Genomic DNA, 20,299 nt, shown 5'->3' with positions numbered 1-20,299 from the left:
TTAAACTGAGCTACAGCAGTCTGCACTGGCACAGTTAAACTGAGCTACAGCAGTCTGCACAGTTCAACTGAGCTACAGCAGTCTGCACTGGCACAGTTAAACTGAGCTACAGCAGTCTGCACTGGCACAGTTAAACTGAGCTACAGCAGTCTGCACAGTTCAACTGAGCTACAGCAGTCTGCACTGGCACAGTTAAACTGAGCTACAGCAGTCCTTTTCAATGATCATTTTCAGAGGTAGCTTGCCAAAAAGTCACAGCTAAGCTACAAAGCTCTTACAAAAGCCTTACCCAGCTGAGGCAAAACCACTGAGAGGAAGCGTTACCAGGGTGACACATTTGATACTGTGTGCACCCATTCCCGACAGTAACGCTGCCTGCCCGTTTAACAACGCTGACCTGCCCAGTTAGCGGCAATGAAACTGACTGGCAGGGCTGAGCGGGGCCGCGGGACATCAGAAGCCTCCGAGGGAGGCTTTGGGATTCTGTCAAGCGTGATCCTGGACGAGGTCAAAGGTCACCGGTCCGCAGATTGTAAGGGTCAGACGAGCAGGTCAGCGCGTCCTGCTCTCCCACACATCCCCCAGAGTCTGCGACCGCTCAAACGGAAAATAAATCTGCTTATGAAACTGCCTCACTTTCTTTTTTTTCATAAACTGTAGCTATTCCATCAAGGACTGTTTGAAGTCGCGAGCGTAGTCTAAGACCGGGAATAGACAACGCACTTAAAAGAAACCAAAGAGTCTAAATATCTTTTTCATTTAATTAAGAGCAGGGCTCTCCTTCCACCGTGATACCGATCCTTTTCCTCTTGGAGAACATAAACAAAAAATACAAGAACTGCTAAAAGCATATACAATGGCTGTTTCATGTTTAGCAAGAAGTAACCCTGAAACGTAACACACACACACACACACACACACCACAGCCCCACTCTTTGTTTACAGGAGGCCAGTCTCTGATACTGACAGGCCTGGTCTCTCTGAAGCGTGGCGGCTGCCTTGCACAGCCCGACGGGTCCGATTCAGTTCACCTACTCGGTCGCGATCAAATCTGAACCAGCAAGACCGTGGCCCAACCACAACCAAACACAGCGCGGGCCGACCAAACACAGCGCGGCCCGACCAAACACAGCGCGGGCCGACCAAACACAGCGCGGCCCGACCAAACACAGCGCGGCCCGACCAAACACAGCACGGCCCGACCAAACACAGCGCAGCCCGACCAAACACAGCGCGGCCCGACCAAACACAGCGCAGCCCGACCAAACACAGCGCGGCCCGACCAAACAGCGCGTGGGTCCAGCCAGACATTGGAGTGGACAGCCTGTCAGAACAGATTTACTGCACCCAAAACACAGAATCAAATAACCACAGGAATAATACGTGCCAGACTGAGAAACCCAGGGGGGGAGGCAGGGGAGTGCAGAGAGGGGGGCCCAAAAAAACAGTGAACTCTAACAGTTATCGCTGGAAAACGTTGGATCCTTCACAGAATATCTGGAACGCATGCTAAACATGGAAATATAAATGCAAGAAAATAAATTAAAAAACAACAAAAAACAAGCCTGAGATCTTTGACTCACCAGCTGAAATCCAGTTATTTTGTTAAAAAACACTGAAGATAATTAACTGCTTGTAGTGGACGTCGCATTTGGCATTTATTATTAATTTGCTTAATAAATACCCAGGTCTATGTGCAGGATGTTCTGTAACCCATTTAGCACAATGGGAAGTCCTTACAGAGGTGCAAATGAGGTAGTACACCTCGCCCAAGGGTGCAAGCACAGCCAGACCCCATCTGGGATTCGAACCTTGGACTCTCATTCAGGGCTACTAACTCCCCACCACCTGCTACTCACCGCTGCCATGAAGGCAGAGATTAATATGAGTGATATGAATCTAAAAATGTAACGCATTCAGTATGCGAAAGGTACGCTTGGCCCATCTCCCAGCATTCATGTTCAAAACTTGAAGCTAATCACATGCAGCCAGACACTGAACCCTGTTCCTGTCCCATCCCAGCATGCTCTGGGGCACCCGCATCACCTTCAGCTACTGGGGCTCATTCTACCCCCTGGAATGAGCCAGAAAGCTGGAAAAGCAGCCGCCCATCGCACTGTAACCGCCGATGCCGGGGTCAAAGGTCGGGGTCGGGGTCGAGGGCCGTCGTGAGGCGTGTGCTCGCTCTGGAGCGTTCCGCCGAGCAGCTGAAGGTGAGGGCTCGAGCGACACAGCCGCACGTTTGACCTCGGGAGAAACTGAAAACTCGGGGTCACCACAGAGCTGCTCGGGCCTGGCCCGCTCACAGCTCCACCAGGAGAACATCTGCATTTCACACAGACCGCTGGGGGACAGGGCGATGAACACAGGGGGCGAGCAGCGACACACGCAATCTGCACACTGATGCATCTGCACGCGGCGTAGGGAGAAAGTGATAGGGGCGGGGGGGGGGGGGGGGCCCGGGGTATCAGGGCAGGGTGCTGGTGTGCTCATACTGGTCTGGGTCTGGTCCTCCCCATAGAGTAGCAGATCAAAGTGTCCTGGGTCAGCCTGTCGAAATCTGTGTGTGCGTGTGAGAGAGAGAGAGAGCGTGTGTGTGACTGTGTATATGTGTGTGTGTGTGTGTGAGTTTGTGAGAGAGATTTCGAGATTTAAAAACCCTTTTATTGGGACATTGTGAGAGAGAGAGAGACAGAGAGAGAGAGAGAAAGCGTGTGTGTGAGTGTGTGTGTGTGTTTGAGAGAGAGAGAGAGAGAGAGAGAGAGCGTGTGTGTGAGTGTGTGTGTGTGTGTGTGAGTTTGAGAGAGAGAGAGAGAGAGAGAGAAAGTGTGTGTGAGAGAGTGAATCAGGACTGCGGCACAAGGCAGGCCTGACACAGGAACAGAAAGCAAGGCTTCTCTTACGCTCATGAAAAAACCTTCGTGAGAACAAGAGGAAGAGAGAGAGGAAGAGAGGAAGACACAGGCCACTGGGCAGTGGGAGAGACCTTCACAGATGTAGAACAACTGGGAGGAGAGAGAGGGAGACAGAAAAAGTGTGTTTGCCAATCTTGTAAAAAGGCAGCATTCTTTAAATAAACAACATTTAAAGTTGGAAACTGTATGTATCACTTACATCTGCTGCAAATAAACGGAGGAACTGTGATTGATTACCCTGACGAGGCCTGGGCCCCGTGCCAGGCCAAGGGCTGTGCTGGTGGGACTACACTGCCCCCTGGTGGCCAAGCTTCTCTAGTGCGCAAAGGTCATCTTCTGCTGTGCCGACTGCGATGCCAACACACTGCACCGGTGTACGAGTACCCACAACGGATGGCAATCTGCCATGCCAACAGGGGTCTGTTCAGATACGAGTGCCGCTTCCCAGCACTGATGCGGCTGCTCGGGAAACATGTCGGAATTCATACAGGATCGAAACGGGGGCAGATTTCTGGGGGCTTTTGTGATGCACCGTGCCACCCTAGCATGGCCGAGCCTGGAGGAGGAGGGGGGCCAATCTGCATGTGGTGATGGAGGGCTGTGTGTGTGTGTGTGTGTGTGTGTGTGTGTGTGCTTCAGGGGGATTGGGGGGGGGGGGTTACAGACCTGTTCTTTTTGGAATGCTCATCTTTGCCCTTCTTCACTCCAAAGATCCTGGTGATCAGCGTACTGAAGAGGAGGGTGGAGGAGTTCCGCACCTGCCCAACAGAGAGGGAGGAAGAGTGTGACAGAGAGAAAGTGAGGAAGAGTATGAGAAACAGTGTGAGGGACTAGTATGAAAGACAGAAAGAGTGAGGAAGCCCAGATGGTGACAGACTAATGGTGATGTGTCTAAGGGCAGTTGGAAAGTCTGAGAGACTCCAGCACAGTTTGACAGTCTCTAACAGTGACTCATTACAAGCACAGTTTGACAGTCTCTAACAGTGACTCATTACAAGCACAGTTTGACAGTCTCTAACAGTGACTCATTACAAGCACAGTTTGACAGTCTCTAACAGTGACTCATTACAAGCGCAGTTTGACACAGCCTCTAATGGTACCGTTTCAGGAGCGCAGTCGGAACGCAGTTTCTAATCCGATCGTCTGTAAACGCCATCTTCATCCGTTTACGGGAGATGGCTGCTGAACCCCCCCCCCCCCCCCCCCCAACAGACCCGGCTATTTGCGCACGGCTAGCCCTTCCCCGCGTGCTCTCATGTTTCATAGCAAGCCGGAGAGCAGCACGTACTTATTTATTTACTCTCCTTCAGGAATCCTGGAAGTGTTTGTGGTGCCCCGGCTCTCGCAGTCCAGCCCTAATGGTATTTTTGGCTGGGTTTATTTTCTCCCACAATCCCTCACTTCGGCCGTGCAGATGTTTGGAAAGCGGAGATCTCTGTTCCGATAGCAAAAAATCTCGCAACACCCCACCCCCACCCCCCACCCCCACCCTCACCCCCACCCCCGCCCCCGCCCCCAGACTCCACATGGGACAGACGCTATCGGCCTCGGCCCAGCCCGGGCGGCCTGGATCAAAGCCCGCTTTTCCAGATCCGATCTGCGTCGGGGGAAAACCGGCGAGCGGCCTCGGAGAGACGGGCGTGTGGGCGGGCAGCGAGCGGAGGCCAAGTTTCTGTCACGCGTCTGAGCCGCCCCGGCGGCCCGACAGAGCCGGCCGATAACACCGAAACAGAGTCCCGCGCCGACGGGCGTCACCGGCCCGGGGACAGGGGGGCTCAGTTTAACAGACAGGCTGAACGGGACTGACAGACAGGGCGTGTCCGCCCGGAGGGTGATTTGGGTGAAGGTCGGTCTGGTGAAGGAGCAGCCGTGGCCCTCGTCCCGTCTCTCTGCTGCTTGTTCGACAGATTCCCGGAATGCCTGCGGAGCTGCACAGGGGGGCCTAAGCACACCTTACGCGGCCGTGACCTCAGCTTCGATCCTGGGTCACATGATGCGTGACCGACCCCCCCAGCAGCAGCTTAAAAAATAACTCTTGGGGGCAGCCCGGTGGGGGGAGGGGGGAGGGAGGGATTAAACGCACACGTTCAGAACCGCAGGCCTCTGCTGTTCAATCCGCTTCCCCGAAAAACCTGCACCCAGGAGGCGGCCCTACCAGCTCACACTCCCCGCCCAGTCTCCAGCTGGGCTGCTGCAGATTTAGGGTGGTGGGGGTGGGGAGGGAGGCGAGGCGAGGGGAGGTGGTGGGGGAGGAACAGGGGCAGGAGGGGAAAGGGGTATCAGGGCAGAGTGCTGGTGTGTTCATACTGGTCTGGCTCCAGTGGCCCACATAGAGCAACAGATCAAAGTGACCCAGGATAGGCCGTCGGGATATGTGTGTGTGTGTGTGTGTGCGCGTGTGACTGCGTGTGTGTGTGCGTGTGTGTGTGTGTGTGTGTGTGTGTGTGTGTGTGCGCGCACGTGTGTGTGTGTGGTGTGTGTGTGTGTGTGTGTGTGTGTGTGTGAGAGAGAAGAGACAGAAAGAGTGTGTTTACAGCAGTTTAAGGGACAGCAGCTCCTGTCCGGCATGAGGACGGAGGGAGGGGGGGTACTCACAGCCCAAATGGGGGAGGTGAACCCCAGCACTGCAGCCTGCACCCCATCTGACACGAAAGGGACGATGTTCTCCCCTAAGCGCGTGTCCCGATAGAGAGCTCGGAGGATGTTAAGAGCATGCACCTAGAGGGGGAGAGAGAGTGAGTCATACTGCATATTGCTTTATTTTCATTTTGTCTTATTACTCATCCGTATTTTAACACTGTTTTACAGTTCTTGTCAAGACATGCTAATTTGTATTCTGTTCATGCTCCTTGTATATATAAGTGAAGAAATACAGAAACAAAATAAACACACTTCATCAGCTCAGTCACTCTGTACAGAGCCGCACATACACAAATACGCATGTGCACAAAGACGCATGGACAAAAAAAAACGCACACGCATGTACACAAACACGCACACGCATGCACACAAACACGTTTGCGGCAATGCCAGCCACGGCCCAGAGAAGAGAAAGGAAAAGACAGAGAGAGTGAAAGAGTGAGGGGGGTGTCTGAGTCGGGAGTGAGGTCTGCTCTCCCAGAGTGTGGGGATGTGGGTTTGGGGCGGGGGCTGCGGAGGGCTGGGATGCAGTTTTGGGCGGGTGCCTGGCTCTTATGTAACCTGTTAATGGGAAACATCAGGTGGCGCGGAGTTTAATTTTAGCCGCAGGTTCTCGTGTTACAGCATGACAGCGCAGCTCAGCTGGAGAGGGGTGTAGCGCAGAGGAAACGGCCCCACCCACCCCTACCCCCAAACCCCCAGGTGTGTGTGCAGACATCACACACTTCCCCTCCGGCGCAGCGGCCATTTTAAACTCGCAGGATCTGCTCACTCCCAGCACTGTGGGGGACGGGCTCTTCCATGTTTGCATACCAGGGTGGAGGGGGGGTCTGTACTGGGATGGGCTGCGTCTGTACTGGGATGGGGGTGTCAGTGCTGTACTGAAACGGGGATGTCTGCACTGGAATGAGGTTACTATTAGGTTGGGTATTTGTACTGGGACGTGGGGTCAGTACTGGGACAGGTGGGGTCGGTACTGGGGCAGGTGGTGTCTGTACTGGGACCAGGAGGCGGGCATCAGTATTGCAGGGACAGGTATGGGACAGACACACCTGAAGGATGAGCACTGTCCAATAGGGAGAGAGCGGGCGGGTCCGTACCTGGGGGACGGTGCTGCGGTTGGTCAGATGCTGAGGGTCGGGCATGGCCAGGCTGGTCAGCTCCTTCATGGTCATCTTCAGCAGGCTGCAGCTGGACGACTTGGGCTCTGAGGACAGCAGGGCCTGCAGACGGCCGGGACAGGAGAGAGGCGTGAGGGGCAGGCATCTCTGGCCTTTAAAGAGAAGCACTGCTGTGTGCCGTACATCTAGGCTCAGTCACACATCTGTCCCTGAGAGAAAAGCACTGCTGTGTGCCGTACATCTAGGCTCAGTCACACATCTGTCCCTGAGAGAAAAGCACTGCTGTGTGCCGTACATCTGGGCTCAGTCACACATCTGTCCCTTAGAGAAAAGTACTGCTGTGTGCCGTACATCTAGGCTCAGTCACACATCTGTCCCAAAGAGGAAAGCACAGTAATGTGCTGTACATCTCGGCTCAGTGACAGCATCACTGACAGGCTGGCCATTTGTGTGGCAAAAGAGTCTAACTGTGACAGAAGTGCTATTTACAAATCTAAAAAAAAAATTGAGACATAATCAGTGTGAGACAGGCTCTCTCTATGACATAACCAGTGTGAGACATGCTCTCTCTATGACATAATCAGTGTGAGACATGCTCTCTCTATGACATAATCAGTGTGAGACAGGCTCTCTATGAAAGCCCTGCTCCACCAGTGACATCTCCGCGCTATGACATTTCCATATTTCTCTGGAGGAATAGATCCTCCCGGTCGCGATGTTACGTGACTTCCCGAGGACGTCTGCCAGGTCTGTTTCATTTCCATAGAGACAGAGCACTGACAGACAGGGCCGGCGAGAAAGGGGCTGGTGCATTGTGGGAGTGGGAGACTGGTGAACCACAGGCAGGGAGCCGCAGGTGAGCGAGGGAGGAAGTGAGGGAGGGAGGGAGGGAGGAGAGACAGCGTGTTCTTACAGCTCCAGTGCCCGAGAGGAATTCAGCCTGGCGGTATCTCTGCATCTCTCCAGGAATAACAACGTATCGTATTCAGGCCCGGGCACCTGGGCGAGCCAGGGAGAGGGAGGGGCGTGTCTGCAGGGGCGGGGTGGGGAGGGGCGTGACTGCAGGGGCGGGGTGGGGAGGGGCGTGCCTGCAGGGGCGGGGCGGGGAGGGGCGGGGGGGGGGGGGGGTGTGACTGCAGGGGCGGGGTGGGGAGGGGCGTGCCTGCAGGGGCGGGGCGGGGTGGGGAGGGGCAGGGAGAGGGGAGGGGCGTGCCTGCAGGGGTGGGGTGGGGAGGGGCAGGGAGAGGGGAGGGGCGTGTCTGCAGGGGTGGGGTGGGGTGGGGAGGGGCAGGGAGGGGCAGGGAGGGGCGTGTCTGCAGGGGTGGGGAGGGGCGGGGAGGGGCGTGCCTGCAGGGGCGGGGCAGGGCGGGGAGGAGCGGGGCGGGGCAGGGAGAGGCAGGGCGGGGAGGAGCGGGGCGGGGCAGGGAGAGGCGCACCTGTATGTAAAACGGGATGCCTGCACTGCGGCGAGTGGCACACAGCTTAGACGAGGGGTCGCTGGACTTCACCTCCTCCAGAACCTCCTTCAGCCAATGGGAAGGCAGCTGCTGCAGGCTCTGGCTCCCGCTCCTGTTGTCAGAGACATAATACACACACACACACACACACACACCCACCCACCCACCCATACATACACACACACACACACACACACACACACACACACACACACACACACACACACACACACACGCAGACACACAAAATCTTAAGAGGTAAATCCATGTACACTGAGCTCATTGTTGTTGTGATTTCCCTGACGGTTTAATCCTTAGCAGTAAAAATACAATCCACTTTCCAGACAAAACAGAGAGAGTGCTTAACCCTGATTGAGTATTTCATCATGATCATGGAGACATTTCTCTCAGACAGGGCCCCAGGAAAATACTAATTCACTGTAAGAACACCCAACTAACTCAAACAGGGTGCTACACAAAAAAAAAGCTAGCAGCCAAAACACGGAACATGGAGCATATGGATCATACACACGGGACTGCACTCTCACTCTCAAACACAAACACACACACGCACCTTCTCTACACATGCGCAGATATGCACATGGAGACGCACACGTGCACCGTCCTCCATGTTAAAAACACCAAACAGGTGCTCTCTGACATACAGTATGAATGAATGAATCATTACATTTATATAGCACTGTATGCTCAAAGTGCTTTACAGTGATGAGGATCGCACCTCACCCACCTCACACACACACTCGGGCTCGGGTGTGCAGACACACACACTCAAGACTCTGGAGTGCAGACACACACTCAGACTTCAGCAGGCAGACACACACACACACACTCGGGCTCACACACACACTCAGATTCGCGGGTGAAAGGCTATGAGGAATGCAGTCTCCTGCTATGAAAGGGCTGTTGTTTCACACGGTGCAGCAGAGACCAGCAAAGCGAACAGATCAAACAGAGAGGAGGGGCAGGGTCATCCAAACACACCGCTGCCACACACACACACGCACGCACCAGCACCCAGAATACACTACAGCAACCAACCCCCCTGAAGCAAAGCAAGACTTGAAAGGCCTGCAATTTAGCACTCCATAATCAGCACCCCATAACCTGGATACAGCATCACAGCTGAAGTCCTGACCCACACACAGCGCACAGTGTGATATGCCCTACCCACAACCCCACAAACTCCCATCCCCTGTCCAATCGTACGTCGTCCTGCCCTGCTTACATACAGGGCAGAGTCCAATACACCTACCCGCTCAAACAGACTCTCCCACAACGCCTCCCACTCGCCCTCCTGTCCAATCACATCTCACTCCGCTGCCACCCTGGACTCCACTCATGTAAGGCTGTGTTGTGGAGGCCTGCCAGGCCCGTGACTAACAGACCCGAAGGGTCACGACCCCGCAGCGCTGGGCTGAGAGCCGCTGGGGCAGTGACCGCATCACACCCTCCGCTGCCACAGCGGGGCCCGTGCCACCGCCACACCCAGAGAGCGCCGAAAAAAAGGCCTCCGCGGCCGGCCGCGATCGCTCCGCTCCGCTGCTTCCAGATATTTCCGTGCCGTAAAACCGAGCGCGGCACAATTCCTGAGCGCTAACATCAGCGGCTCTTATAGCGCCCATCCCTACGAGCTGAGCCTACAACCTGCCGACGAGCTGAGCCTACAATCTGCCTACGAGCTGAGCCTACAATCTGCCTACGAGCTGAGCCTCCAATCTGCCTACGAGCTGAGCCTCCAATCTGCCTACGAGCTGAGCCTACGATCTGCCTACGAGCTGAGCCTACGATCTGCCTACGAGCTGAGCCTACAATCTGCCTACGAGCTGAGCTTACAATCTGCCTACGAGCTGAGCCTACAATCTGCCTACGAGCTGAGCCTACAATCTGCCTACGAGCGGTGCGTTTACAATCTGCCTACGAGCTGAGCACACAATCTCCCTACGAGCTGAGCCTACAATCTGCCTACGAGCTGAGCCTACAATCTCCCTACGAGCTGAGCCTACAATCTGCCCCCGGAGGACGCCTGCCTCCTTCTCCGTGTACTCCGAGCTGTTTTTCTGGGAGGGGGGCGATGGTTGGGGGCTGAGGCCAGAGTGGTGCTTTTCCTAGCTCAGGTATGAAGCTCTGTTGCCAAGGACAACAGTTCAGCCCAAAGTGAAACATTCCTGTGGCCAATGGCAGCTCGAGGCCGACGGCCCGGCTGGGAGAGGCCGGCTCTGACAGCACAGGGAGCACAGGCTTTAATAAGGGGGTCAGCTCTGACAGCACAGGGAGCACAGGCTTTAATAAGGGGGTCAGCTCTGACAGCACAGGGAGCACAGGCTTTAATAAGGGGGTCAGCTCTGACAGCACAGGGAGCACAGGCTTTAATAAGGGGGCCAGCTCTAACAGCACAGGGAGCACAGGCTTTAATAAGGGGGTCAGCTCTGACAGCACAGGGAGCACAGGCTTTAATAAGGGGGCCAGCTCTGACAGCACAGGGAGCACAGGCTTTAATAAGGGGGTCAGCTCTGACAGCACAGGGAGCGCAGGCTTTAATAAGGGGGCCAGCTCTGACAGCACAGGGAGCACAGGCTTTAATAAGGAGGCCATACTCACACAGCCAGGGCCAGTCCCACTATAACCATGCACACGTTATTCACTCATTATTTCTCTCCAGTTTACATGCTGAGCACACTGGAGAGGGTACTGTGACCAGGGAGACCTCTCACACACACACACACGCACGCACACATAGACACGCACGCACGCACGCACGCACACACAGTCTGTGACAGCAGGAAATATCAACCTCAAGTACTGACCTTAATTTCACTCTAACCTTGCATCAGTTTGTTAAACAGACTTTACAACATGTACAACACGATCTCAAACAATGAACATGCATCACACCCATGTAGACCATAACCATAGAGTACACACAATCTATCCCACCTGTTCTCCAAACACCAGCTCACTTGTTCACACAAGAGAGCTCATATCCGAGCTCACCTGTTCACACACACACACACACACACAATCTATAGCCCGACTCACGTGATCACACACATTCCTCCAGTTATCTCGACCCGCCTGTTGACAAAAGCCTCCCCAACGGAAGGGCCCCATAGTCCCGCACCTCGTGTCCCGACCTCACCTGCACAGCATGTCCGTGAGCCGCACGAATCCCACGTAGGCCAGCTCAAACGCGCCCCTGTGGCGGGACTGCAGCAGCTGCTGCCGGAAGTACCGGCCCACCCCTTCCACCTGGGGGCGCCAGAGAGGAGGCGGCAGAGGGGCAAAGATGTAGAGAGAGAGAGAGAGAGAGAAGACAGGGGACCAAGGGAGATCATATCATCAGTCAGTCCTTCACAGAGAACAGGGAATGAGTGCACAGTCTGGCACAGTCACAGTGACTTATCAGGGCCCAGGCTGGGTGCACAGTTCGGCACAGTCACGGTGGCTTATCAGGGCCCAGACTGGGAAGGGCAAAGCCACACAGCCGCATGAGCAGGCCGGCCAGGCTCTGTGGTCACGCTGAGCTCGGCTGGGGAGGGGGGGCAGGGGTTCAGGCACAATGAGCTCTGCCCAGAAACCTCTCATGAACCCTGTCCCCGCACCCCGCCCCACACCACCCCACCTCAGACTTAGTCAGGTCCAGACAATCCAGGGATGTCAAACAAGCTCTGGACGACCACAGTGCCTGCAGGTGGTCCTGTGGTTCCCAGTTCCAGCTTAAAGGCTATCTTTAAGCAAACGGGTGAAAGGAATCGCTTAAGTGGGCGACAGGCACCAAAAACCAGCAGATGCTGCGGCCCCCCAGGACTGGAGTCTGAGCCTGGAGGGCCTGTGGCCCATTTAAGTAAGTGACCCATGGTCCCGCCAGCATGCTTGGGGGGCCACAGTCATTCAGGGGTTTCGGGGGAGGAGGGCATGCTCTGGAAATTCAATGTAGAGGAGAGATGAGAACAACAAAATCAGAGACTGAGCCCTCCCCTTTTCCCAAAAAACATGGCCTTGATGACCCCCCACTTCAATAACCCCGCCTTCGTGCCGAGGCGTCCCCGGGGGGGGGCACGAGATGGCTTGGCAGACGCGCGTCCCTCTGGTGCATCCATTTGGTGTGTGATTTGTGTAATTACGAAAGCCTCAGATTCCTGGGGCACTTTATTTAGCCGCGAGCTTCCTGTTTGCAGCAAGCCTTTCCCAGAACTTCCACGTGCCCAGAATTTCCCCAACCCCGCAGTCGGATAATTACACACTCTGTGTCAGTGACCCAAATAGCAGCTTTACTCCGCTTTCCGCAAAGAGACTTAGGAGTTAAAACCTCTCCTTGTTCTTGTTGTTGTTTTTATTTCATTGACTCGCTGGGTCTTGAAAAGTAGGGATGGGGGTGGGGGTAGGGGGGGTTATTTGGGGTGGTTAAATTATGCAATTTCAGCCAAATACGGCCCCAAGACCGGCCTGTCCTGGGACGTGAAGAGGAAGGAGGAAGAGGAAACGGACAGAGTTGCATTCCAGGGCCAGCGACTGAGGGCGAGGTGCGGTCGAACCCGAGCTCCACAGCCGAACCCCAGACCGTTTCACGGGGGGGGGGGAATTCGGGACGAGAGCCGCTGGGTTACGGTGGGGGGGGGTGGCTGAGGGGAGTCCGGGAAACAGCGGTGCCTGTGTGCACCCCCAGCGCTCTGCGTGTTTGCGGTGAAAACCGAGCTAAGCTCTTACAATAACAGGGAGGGCTAATCGGGCTGAGCGGCCTGGACCTCACCCCTCTGCCCTCTGGGCCCGGCGTGCGCTGGCGCCCCCCGGCTTCGGCTCAAACCCAACGCAAGCAACTAACCGCTCAACCCAAGCAACCAATCACCCAACGCAAGCAGCCAATCGCCCGGCTCAAGCAACCAAGCGCCCAGAACAAGAAACAAATTGCACAGCACAAGTAAACAATCACTCAATGTAAGAAAAAATAATCGACCTACGCAAGCAACTAATCATCCAACACAACCAGACCCCACAGTGAAGCAAATGAGGGAGAGAGGAGGAAGGGCCACTGAACTCTTAGAGGAACTATCGATTCCAGGCCCAATGTCAAACTACCGTAAGACGGGAAGGGTGGGGGGGTCATCATAACAAAAATCCCACTTGTGTTCACTTTCAGCCGCTTCGCAGAACAGTAGTACTTCAGGCGTCTGAGTGGCACTTCCTGAGGCCGGCACCAGGCGGCGCACTTCCTGCGTGCCCCACTCCCAGAGCCGGATGAGAACCGCGAGGCCCGGTAACACCGCAGACTACGCGTCGGAACTGGCCGCAGTGAAACAGCGCTCAAAAAACCTGCTTCAGGAACTGAGGGCATGCAACAGGACGTGTGGAAGAGTGTTCAGGCGGAGCAGGCCGCTGGCCCAGGCCGCTGACCCAGGCCGCTGGCCCAGGCCGGGCCTCATCACGCACGAGTAGCGCTCGCACCCCGTTTTCCACGCGGACGCGTCGGTACTTCTCAGCCTCCTCTCCTGGCGCCATCGTGGACATCTTGTTTCGGAAAGCCCGTCCGCTCGCTCTCCATATCAAGCGAAGGGCACGCCGTCGAAAATTAAAAATTAAAAACAAAATCGCCCGGGTGACTAAATGTTTCTGTTGCCATGGCGGCCCCGGAGAGCGTAAACATCTGCTGGGTTGCCGGGGCGACGGAGCAGCAAATAGGCGCGGGCGAGAGGAACCGGGCGGTCGAAGCCGCGAGTTTGGAAGATGTCCGCTCTGTCATAAACACACACGCAGCATTCCCCAAATATAGCATCACGGAGGGCAGCGCGCCCGTCCCAGAGCTGGGCCCAGCTCCCCAGCGCGAGCCGTGCGCAGGCTAGCAGCACCGCCGCCATCACGGGCTGCACTGACACTGACACTCAGCCTTCATCCAGCCGGGACTCGCGTACACGCTGCTAGAGCCGAATCAACAGCAAACACACTACTGCGCACAGCAGCAGGCCAAAAGGGCTTAGGACAAGAAAGGGAGGGAGGGAGAGGGAGGGAGAAGAGAGAGAGAAAAGAGGGAGAGGGAGAAGAGAGAGAGAGAAAGGAGAGGGAGAGGGAGAAGTGAGAGAGGGAGAGAGAAGGAATCTAATGGAAGCCTACATCAGTAAGCCTGAGCGCCAGTAGAGGAGGAACTTTCTGGCAATGCCAGTGTGGAAGCTAAGCTGCAGGAGGTGGGGTTGGGGGATACAGGGAGGAGGGGGAGGAGGGGTACTAGTGGCAGGTGTGGACCCCATGAGGTAGTGGTGCAGGAGTGGAAAAAAAAAACACCCAACCTCTCGCTCACGTGTCCGCATGCCTGACAGACTCTTGAATTCTCATCATCGGGGGGGGGGGGAGTCAGTTACGCAACACCATGGAGGGTGGCCGTGACCGCAGATGTGACATCACCACCCATCTGAACAGGTGACGTCACCCGTGGGGCCGGGGTGGATTATCGGGGCGGGGCCACCACGTGGTCCCAATTCGGCACCCTGGCTGCAGCTGTGGCCTCCCCTCGCCAAAGCCCGTGTCCGTGACAACGGCCAAATCTTCAAAATGATGCTTTCGGCCCCAGTGGTAACACTTTTTCATCTAAATTGCTCTCGCATTTCTAATGGAAACTAAGCTCCATGGAAGCAAATATCCTCCCCCACACACCTAATCAAGTGAGGAGGGTGTGGGCCATGCAGAGAAACAAGCCTCCCAGCTGGAGACATGGAGACATGCATATGGAGCCTAGCAGGACAGCTGTGTGTGTGTGTGTGTGTGTGTGAGTGTGTACATCATGTGTGCAATTATGTATGTACAGTACATGTGTTCAGTGTGAATGTGCGCATTTGTGTTTGTGTATGTGTGTGTGTGCGCGTGTGCTGTATGTGTACAGTATGTGTGCAATTATGTATGTACAGCACGTGTGTTCAGCGAGAATATGTGTGTATGTGCGTGTGTGTGTGTGTGTGTGTGTGCAGCATGCGTGCTGAGCGTGCGGGTGGGTGGGTGTGTGTGTGTGTGTGTGTGTGCAGCATGCGGGCTGAGCGTGCGGGTGGGTATGTGTGCGCGGGGTGTGTGTGTGTGTGTGTGTGCAGCATGCGTGCTGAACGTGCGGGTGGGTATGTGTGTGCGTGTGTGTGTGTGTGTGTGTGCAGCATGCGGGCTGAGCGTGCGGGTGGGTATGTGTGTGCGGGGGGTGTGTGTGTGTGTGTGTGTGTGTGTGTGCAGCATGCGTGCTGAGCGTGCGGGTGGGTGGGTATGTGTGTGCGGGGTGTGTGTGTGTGCGGGGTGTGTGTGTGTGTGCGGGGGGTGTGTGTGTGTGTGCGTGCGTGTACAGTAAGCGTACTCAGTGTACCGAGTGTGTATGCGTAAGAGACGGCTGCTCTCTGTCAAAATCACTTTCACTCTTGATCTGCTCCGTGCCGGAGAAAAACAAGAAGTGCTTAATCCCCCACAATCCCCCTGGAGCCAGCACAACTGCAGGCCAAAGAAGCCAGGAACACCCCACCCACCCGCTCCCGAGAGCCAATCAGAGGGCCCAGAGGACGCAGGTAACGAAAGATGGAGGGAGAGGGGGAGAAGGAAAGGCAGGTCATGAAAGATGGAGAAGGAGAGAGGGAGACAGGGGCCACATGAAGGAGAGGGAAATGGAGAGGGCAGAAGAGGGAGAACGGGAGAATTAACTTTACTGCAACGAGGGAGGGAGAGGGGACATGGTGGAGAAGAAGAAAAAGAAATCAAGACAAAACCGAATTATATATTGAGTGAGAAAAAGCAGAAACAGAGATGGGGAAAGAGAGAGAAAGGAGGAGAAGAAGCATGTGACTAGATGAGTGGAGAAGGCTGGGGGACCAAGGGAAGGAGGTAAAAGGTCACAGGATGGACAGAGAGAGACAGGAAGGGAGAGAGAGGGGGAGTGGAAAAAGAGAAGATGAGAAAGGAAAAGTGAAAAACGTGCACGGCATGGCTGCTGCAGACACGGCTGAAGACCTCTCACACCTGCTCACATCCTGTCTGCCGCCGCACACCCCTACGGTGAAAGCCGCTTCCTAGCGAGGACTGTGTGTGCCGCGAGCCGGCCAGAACCGCGCGGCGCAGTCTGCGCCTTCAGCCACGAGTCAGCACATTCGCAGACGCCGTCCAACTTCCTGTTTCCTGTCCAGCTCCACTTCCTCGTCCCCCGGCCGGGCCCTCCCGGGCTCTCCCGCTCCCGCGGCTCACAGAGACGGCCTTGTGCGCCCGTGCTGAGGGGGGGCCCGCAGCGAGGCTGCGTGGGAAATGAGCCGGGAGCAGGTCTGGTGCAATATTAACGGAGGTGGGGGGGGGGGGGGGGGGGGGGGGAGGGGGCGGTAGGACCAGTTTATTGTTTATGGGGGACGTTGGAAACAATTTGGAAAGAATGTGTGTGAACGAGAGCAGTCAAAACATTTAAACAGCAGGCCGACTCCCAAATGAAAGCGCGCCGCTAACCAGGGCGGATGCTAACTGAAGACGGCCACAGCATGGGGCCGAGGAGACGCTTCTGAGCGTGTGTTCCACAGACACACACACACACACACACACACACACACACACACACACAGTACCCAGTAAACATGTTGTAAACATCGTCTCATTGTGTCTGATGAGCAGCCAGACTGTTGGAGTGATGGTAAAACGTGTTCTGGTTCAGACACATCGGGTCTGTGGGAAGTGGAGGAGGGCTGGGGTATTTCTGCTTGCCAGTGGCCGGGAGTGTGAGCATCTGTGTTTGTCCGTGCATGCGTGTGTCTCACCCTCTTCTGCTCCGAGTGGGTGTGTGTACCTCGTACCTGCGTCAGTATACAGGAGAGTGTGCGTGGATCTGTGCATGTGAAGGGTGTGTGTCTCTGTGAGAGAAGGAAAAGTGTGCATGTACGTCCGTGTGTGTGTGCGCGCGCATGTCCATGTTTGTGTGTGTTATCAGTGACTTACCTGCCCCTCAGTGATGATGCCGTCCCTGCATGCCTCTCTGGTCTGTAGGGGCATATCCTGACACACCTGCCCCAGCAGCATGGACACCTCCTTCATGCTCCGCCAGCAGCACACCAGCACCATCTGCGCCGTGACCCGGTACCCCTCCCCACTGCCCCCTGCAGTACAAACAAGGACATTACACCGCATCGCACAGCCACACTGCAGAGAACTACAGGCCAGACTGCATCACCGCCCCTCAAACTCCCATAACTCCCATATCCAGCAGACAACTTCCTTTATTTCACAAAACAAGTGAGGAGTGTCAGCAAAACCCTCCATTTTCATTTAGATTGATATACATGACAATGTGAATACGTGTAAGCAGAATGGCAGTTCATGGGGGTTAAAGTTCATGGCTGGCCGTTGGATAGCACCTCCCACCTCTCAGCAGCCTGGGGGCACTTGATGGGGCACTGAATTTCAGTTCAAAATGCTACCTCACTTCTAGTACAGGTCCTTGTTTGTACGGCACGAGTGTGTGCACATCTGTGCAGGTTTTTTACCCCCTTGTTTCTAATGAGAACACCTAACAACTGTCATCTCGCTTGTGACTATATCTTCAGCGCCACAGTGCAAAAAACTGTACACTGTTATTTAATCCCATTTAAAAAGGCTCCCAAGTAGTTACCCAGACTGGTAAACACCGGTACTGGTATCCAAAACACGATACACCATTTGGATCTAAGTGAAATCCAACATTATATCATACTCAAACTCACTATAAAGTTTATTGAGATTCTTCTTGCCAATGTTGAAATGGGAAGTACTTCTGTTACACTTCTGAAACTAAAATGAACAAATCTGAATCACTGAGTATCATTTAAAACAAATAACCAAATTTAGCAACCATCACTACACAAAGAATAAACAAAGAGACGCAAACAAAAACCGGTATATGCTAGCCAAGCTGAAGTATTAGAAGCTTAGGAGAGAGGCGTGTTTATAGCTCCCGGTTCTGTTTCTAAGCAACAAGCAGCAGTTTGTCTGTAAGGAAGCAGAGGGCGCTCACAGCCTGTCCAGTCAAGTCAGGGTAAAACTAACAAATGAAGTCCCCCCACGGAGACTGAGTGAGTCAGCCGAAGCTTCTAACAATGGGGAAACACTGCCCCCTGCTGATCACAGTAAGCATAGCAAAGGCAGGACAGAACAGAACGAGCAGATAACTCCAAAAAGTTTTGATCATCAGACTGGTTGGTGTGTTTGTATCTATTGGTGTGTGTGTGTGTGTATACACGGTTACACACCTGTGTTTTCAGACTGAGGTATGTGTCCAGGCTGTCCCCCAGCCTGAGTTTCACGGGCATCAGTGAAGAAGTCGTTGGTGTCACGGGGCTGGATTTCCTGTAGGATTTTCTGCAGGCCAGCTGATGTCTCTGAGAAACAGAACCAGCCAAAACACAGACGTGTTTACACCAAAAAACACAGGCCACTCAAAATAGGGCAGGTTTGTGTTTCCAATCCACCAATCGGACGCACTCACCGGAATCAGTATCCATGGGGATGAGTCCTTCGGGGGAGGAGCTCTGGACGACAGGCGACACGACGTCAGACATCCTGTAGAACGTGGTGATGAGGTCGGCCACCACAGTTCTCCACTGATCCTTCAGAGACAGGGAGCTACACGGATACACACACAGCAGAGCAAACAAAGGCCAGAGTCAAATGGAGGACAAATCTGCTTCCAATATGGATATCACTCTGCATGCTCATATATGCCATGGGTGTGTGTACACATATGAACAAGAGTAAATGCGTGATGTGTGAGAGTGAGAAAGAGAGGCAGCATGAGTATGTGAGTGAGCGTTGAGTGAGAGAGTGAGAGTGAGTGAGTACATGCGTGCATTTGTGAGTGAGAGAGTGAGAGTGAGTGAGTACATGCGTGCATGTGTGAGTGAGAGAGTGAGTGTGAGAGAGTGCGTTTGCGTGCCTGCAGACACTCACCCTGCGGGCAGCTGCTTCAGCGCAGCAGTAATGCAGTGGGCTCTGCCGTACAGCGGGTACGAGGCTGCAGCCTGCAGCAGGGAGGCCTCGGCCCGCTCCACCTCCGCCCTCAGACACAGCAGCAGCACCTGCACCACTGCACCAAACGCACAAACAACGCTTTACCAACGCTTCCTAAACCACACGCCACCTCAGCGCTCAGACACAGCAGCAGCACCTGCACCACTGCACCAAACACACAAACAACGCTTTACCAACGCTTCCTAAACCACACGCCACCTCAGCGCTCAGACACAGCAGCAGCACCTGCACCACTGCACCAAACTCACAAACAATGCACAAACAACGCTTTACCAACGCTTCCTAAACCACACGCCACCTCAGCCCTCAGACACAGCAGCAGCACCTGCACCACTGCACCAAACTCACAAACAATGCACAAACAACGCTTTACCAACGCTTCCTAAACCACACACCACCTCAGCGCTCAGACACAGCAGCAGCACCTGCACCACTGCACCAAACGCACAAACAACGCTTTACCAACGCTTCCTAAACCACACACCACCTCAGCCCTCAGACACAGCAGCAGCACCTGCACCACTGCACCAAACTCACAAACAATGCACAAACAACGCTTTACCAACGCTTCCTAAACCACACACCACCTCAGCCCTCAGACACAGCAGCAACACCTGCAACACTGCACCAAACTCACAAACAACGCTCTACCAACGTTTCCTAAACCACACACAGCCGCAACATACACACTGCTGCCCATGTACAGGGTAATTATACAGTCAGCACATACAGCAGACAACACTATGAAGGCAAGGCAGGGATGCACTACTCCAGCCCTGAAGGGTCACAGGGGATTCCTTCCAATCAGCAGCCAGTCTAGGCCCTGAAAAGGTGATGCCTTGACTCTAGCCAATCAGAGACCTAAATTAAACACTTTAAAGTGCTAAAACACACAGAAAACCAGAACAAAGCTCAGTTCTCTAGGGCTGGGATTGTGCACCCAGGGACAAGAGCTCACTGCACTTCTTTGACTGCGTTTCCGCACAGCATGCAGTAAAGAAAGCACAGTCACCCTCTGTACCCAGATCACCCTGTCCTCCCTGTGCTACAGGAGGGCAGGAACGGCCGCCGTGTGAGCTCAGGGAAGCGTCATTGGCTCTTCATCTCCTTTACAGCCGCAAACATCTTCCCGAAAAATTCTAAACAGCCTTCCGAG

General features: G+C 54.7%; 1 protein-coding gene across 2 annotated transcripts in view; it reads right to left on the bottom strand.

Moving 5' to 3' along the window:
* Positions 1–20,299, bottom strand: part of thada (THADA armadillo repeat containing) — an 81,916-nt gene that overhangs the window by 51,488 nt on the left and 10,129 nt on the right. For both annotated transcript variants that reach the window (XM_035400864.1, XM_035400865.1), the window contains exons 18-26: positions 19,063–19,198; positions 18,602–18,738; positions 18,366–18,494; positions 17,080–17,237; positions 11,291–11,400; positions 8,113–8,245; positions 6,656–6,778; positions 5,511–5,633; positions 3,582–3,673 (exon numbers count right to left, since the gene is read on the bottom strand). In XM_035400864.1, coding sequence (XP_035256755.1) covers positions 3,582–3,673; positions 5,511–5,633; positions 6,656–6,778; positions 8,113–8,245; positions 11,291–11,400; positions 17,080–17,237; positions 18,366–18,494; positions 18,602–18,738; positions 19,063–19,198 — 1,141 coding nt within the window. The remainder of the gene's footprint in view (positions 1–3,581; positions 3,674–5,510; positions 5,634–6,655; positions 6,779–8,112; positions 8,246–11,290; positions 11,401–17,079; positions 17,238–18,365; positions 18,495–18,601; positions 18,739–19,062; positions 19,199–20,299) is intronic.

This window comes from Anguilla anguilla, chromosome 18, assembly GCF_013347855.1.
Source record: "Anguilla anguilla isolate fAngAng1 chromosome 18, fAngAng1.pri, whole genome shotgun sequence".
NCBI lineage: Eukaryota > Metazoa > Chordata > Actinopteri > Anguilliformes > Anguillidae > Anguilla > Anguilla anguilla.
The sequence above is the reverse complement of the archived record's forward strand: the minus strand, read 5'-3'. Positions and strand labels throughout refer to the sequence as shown.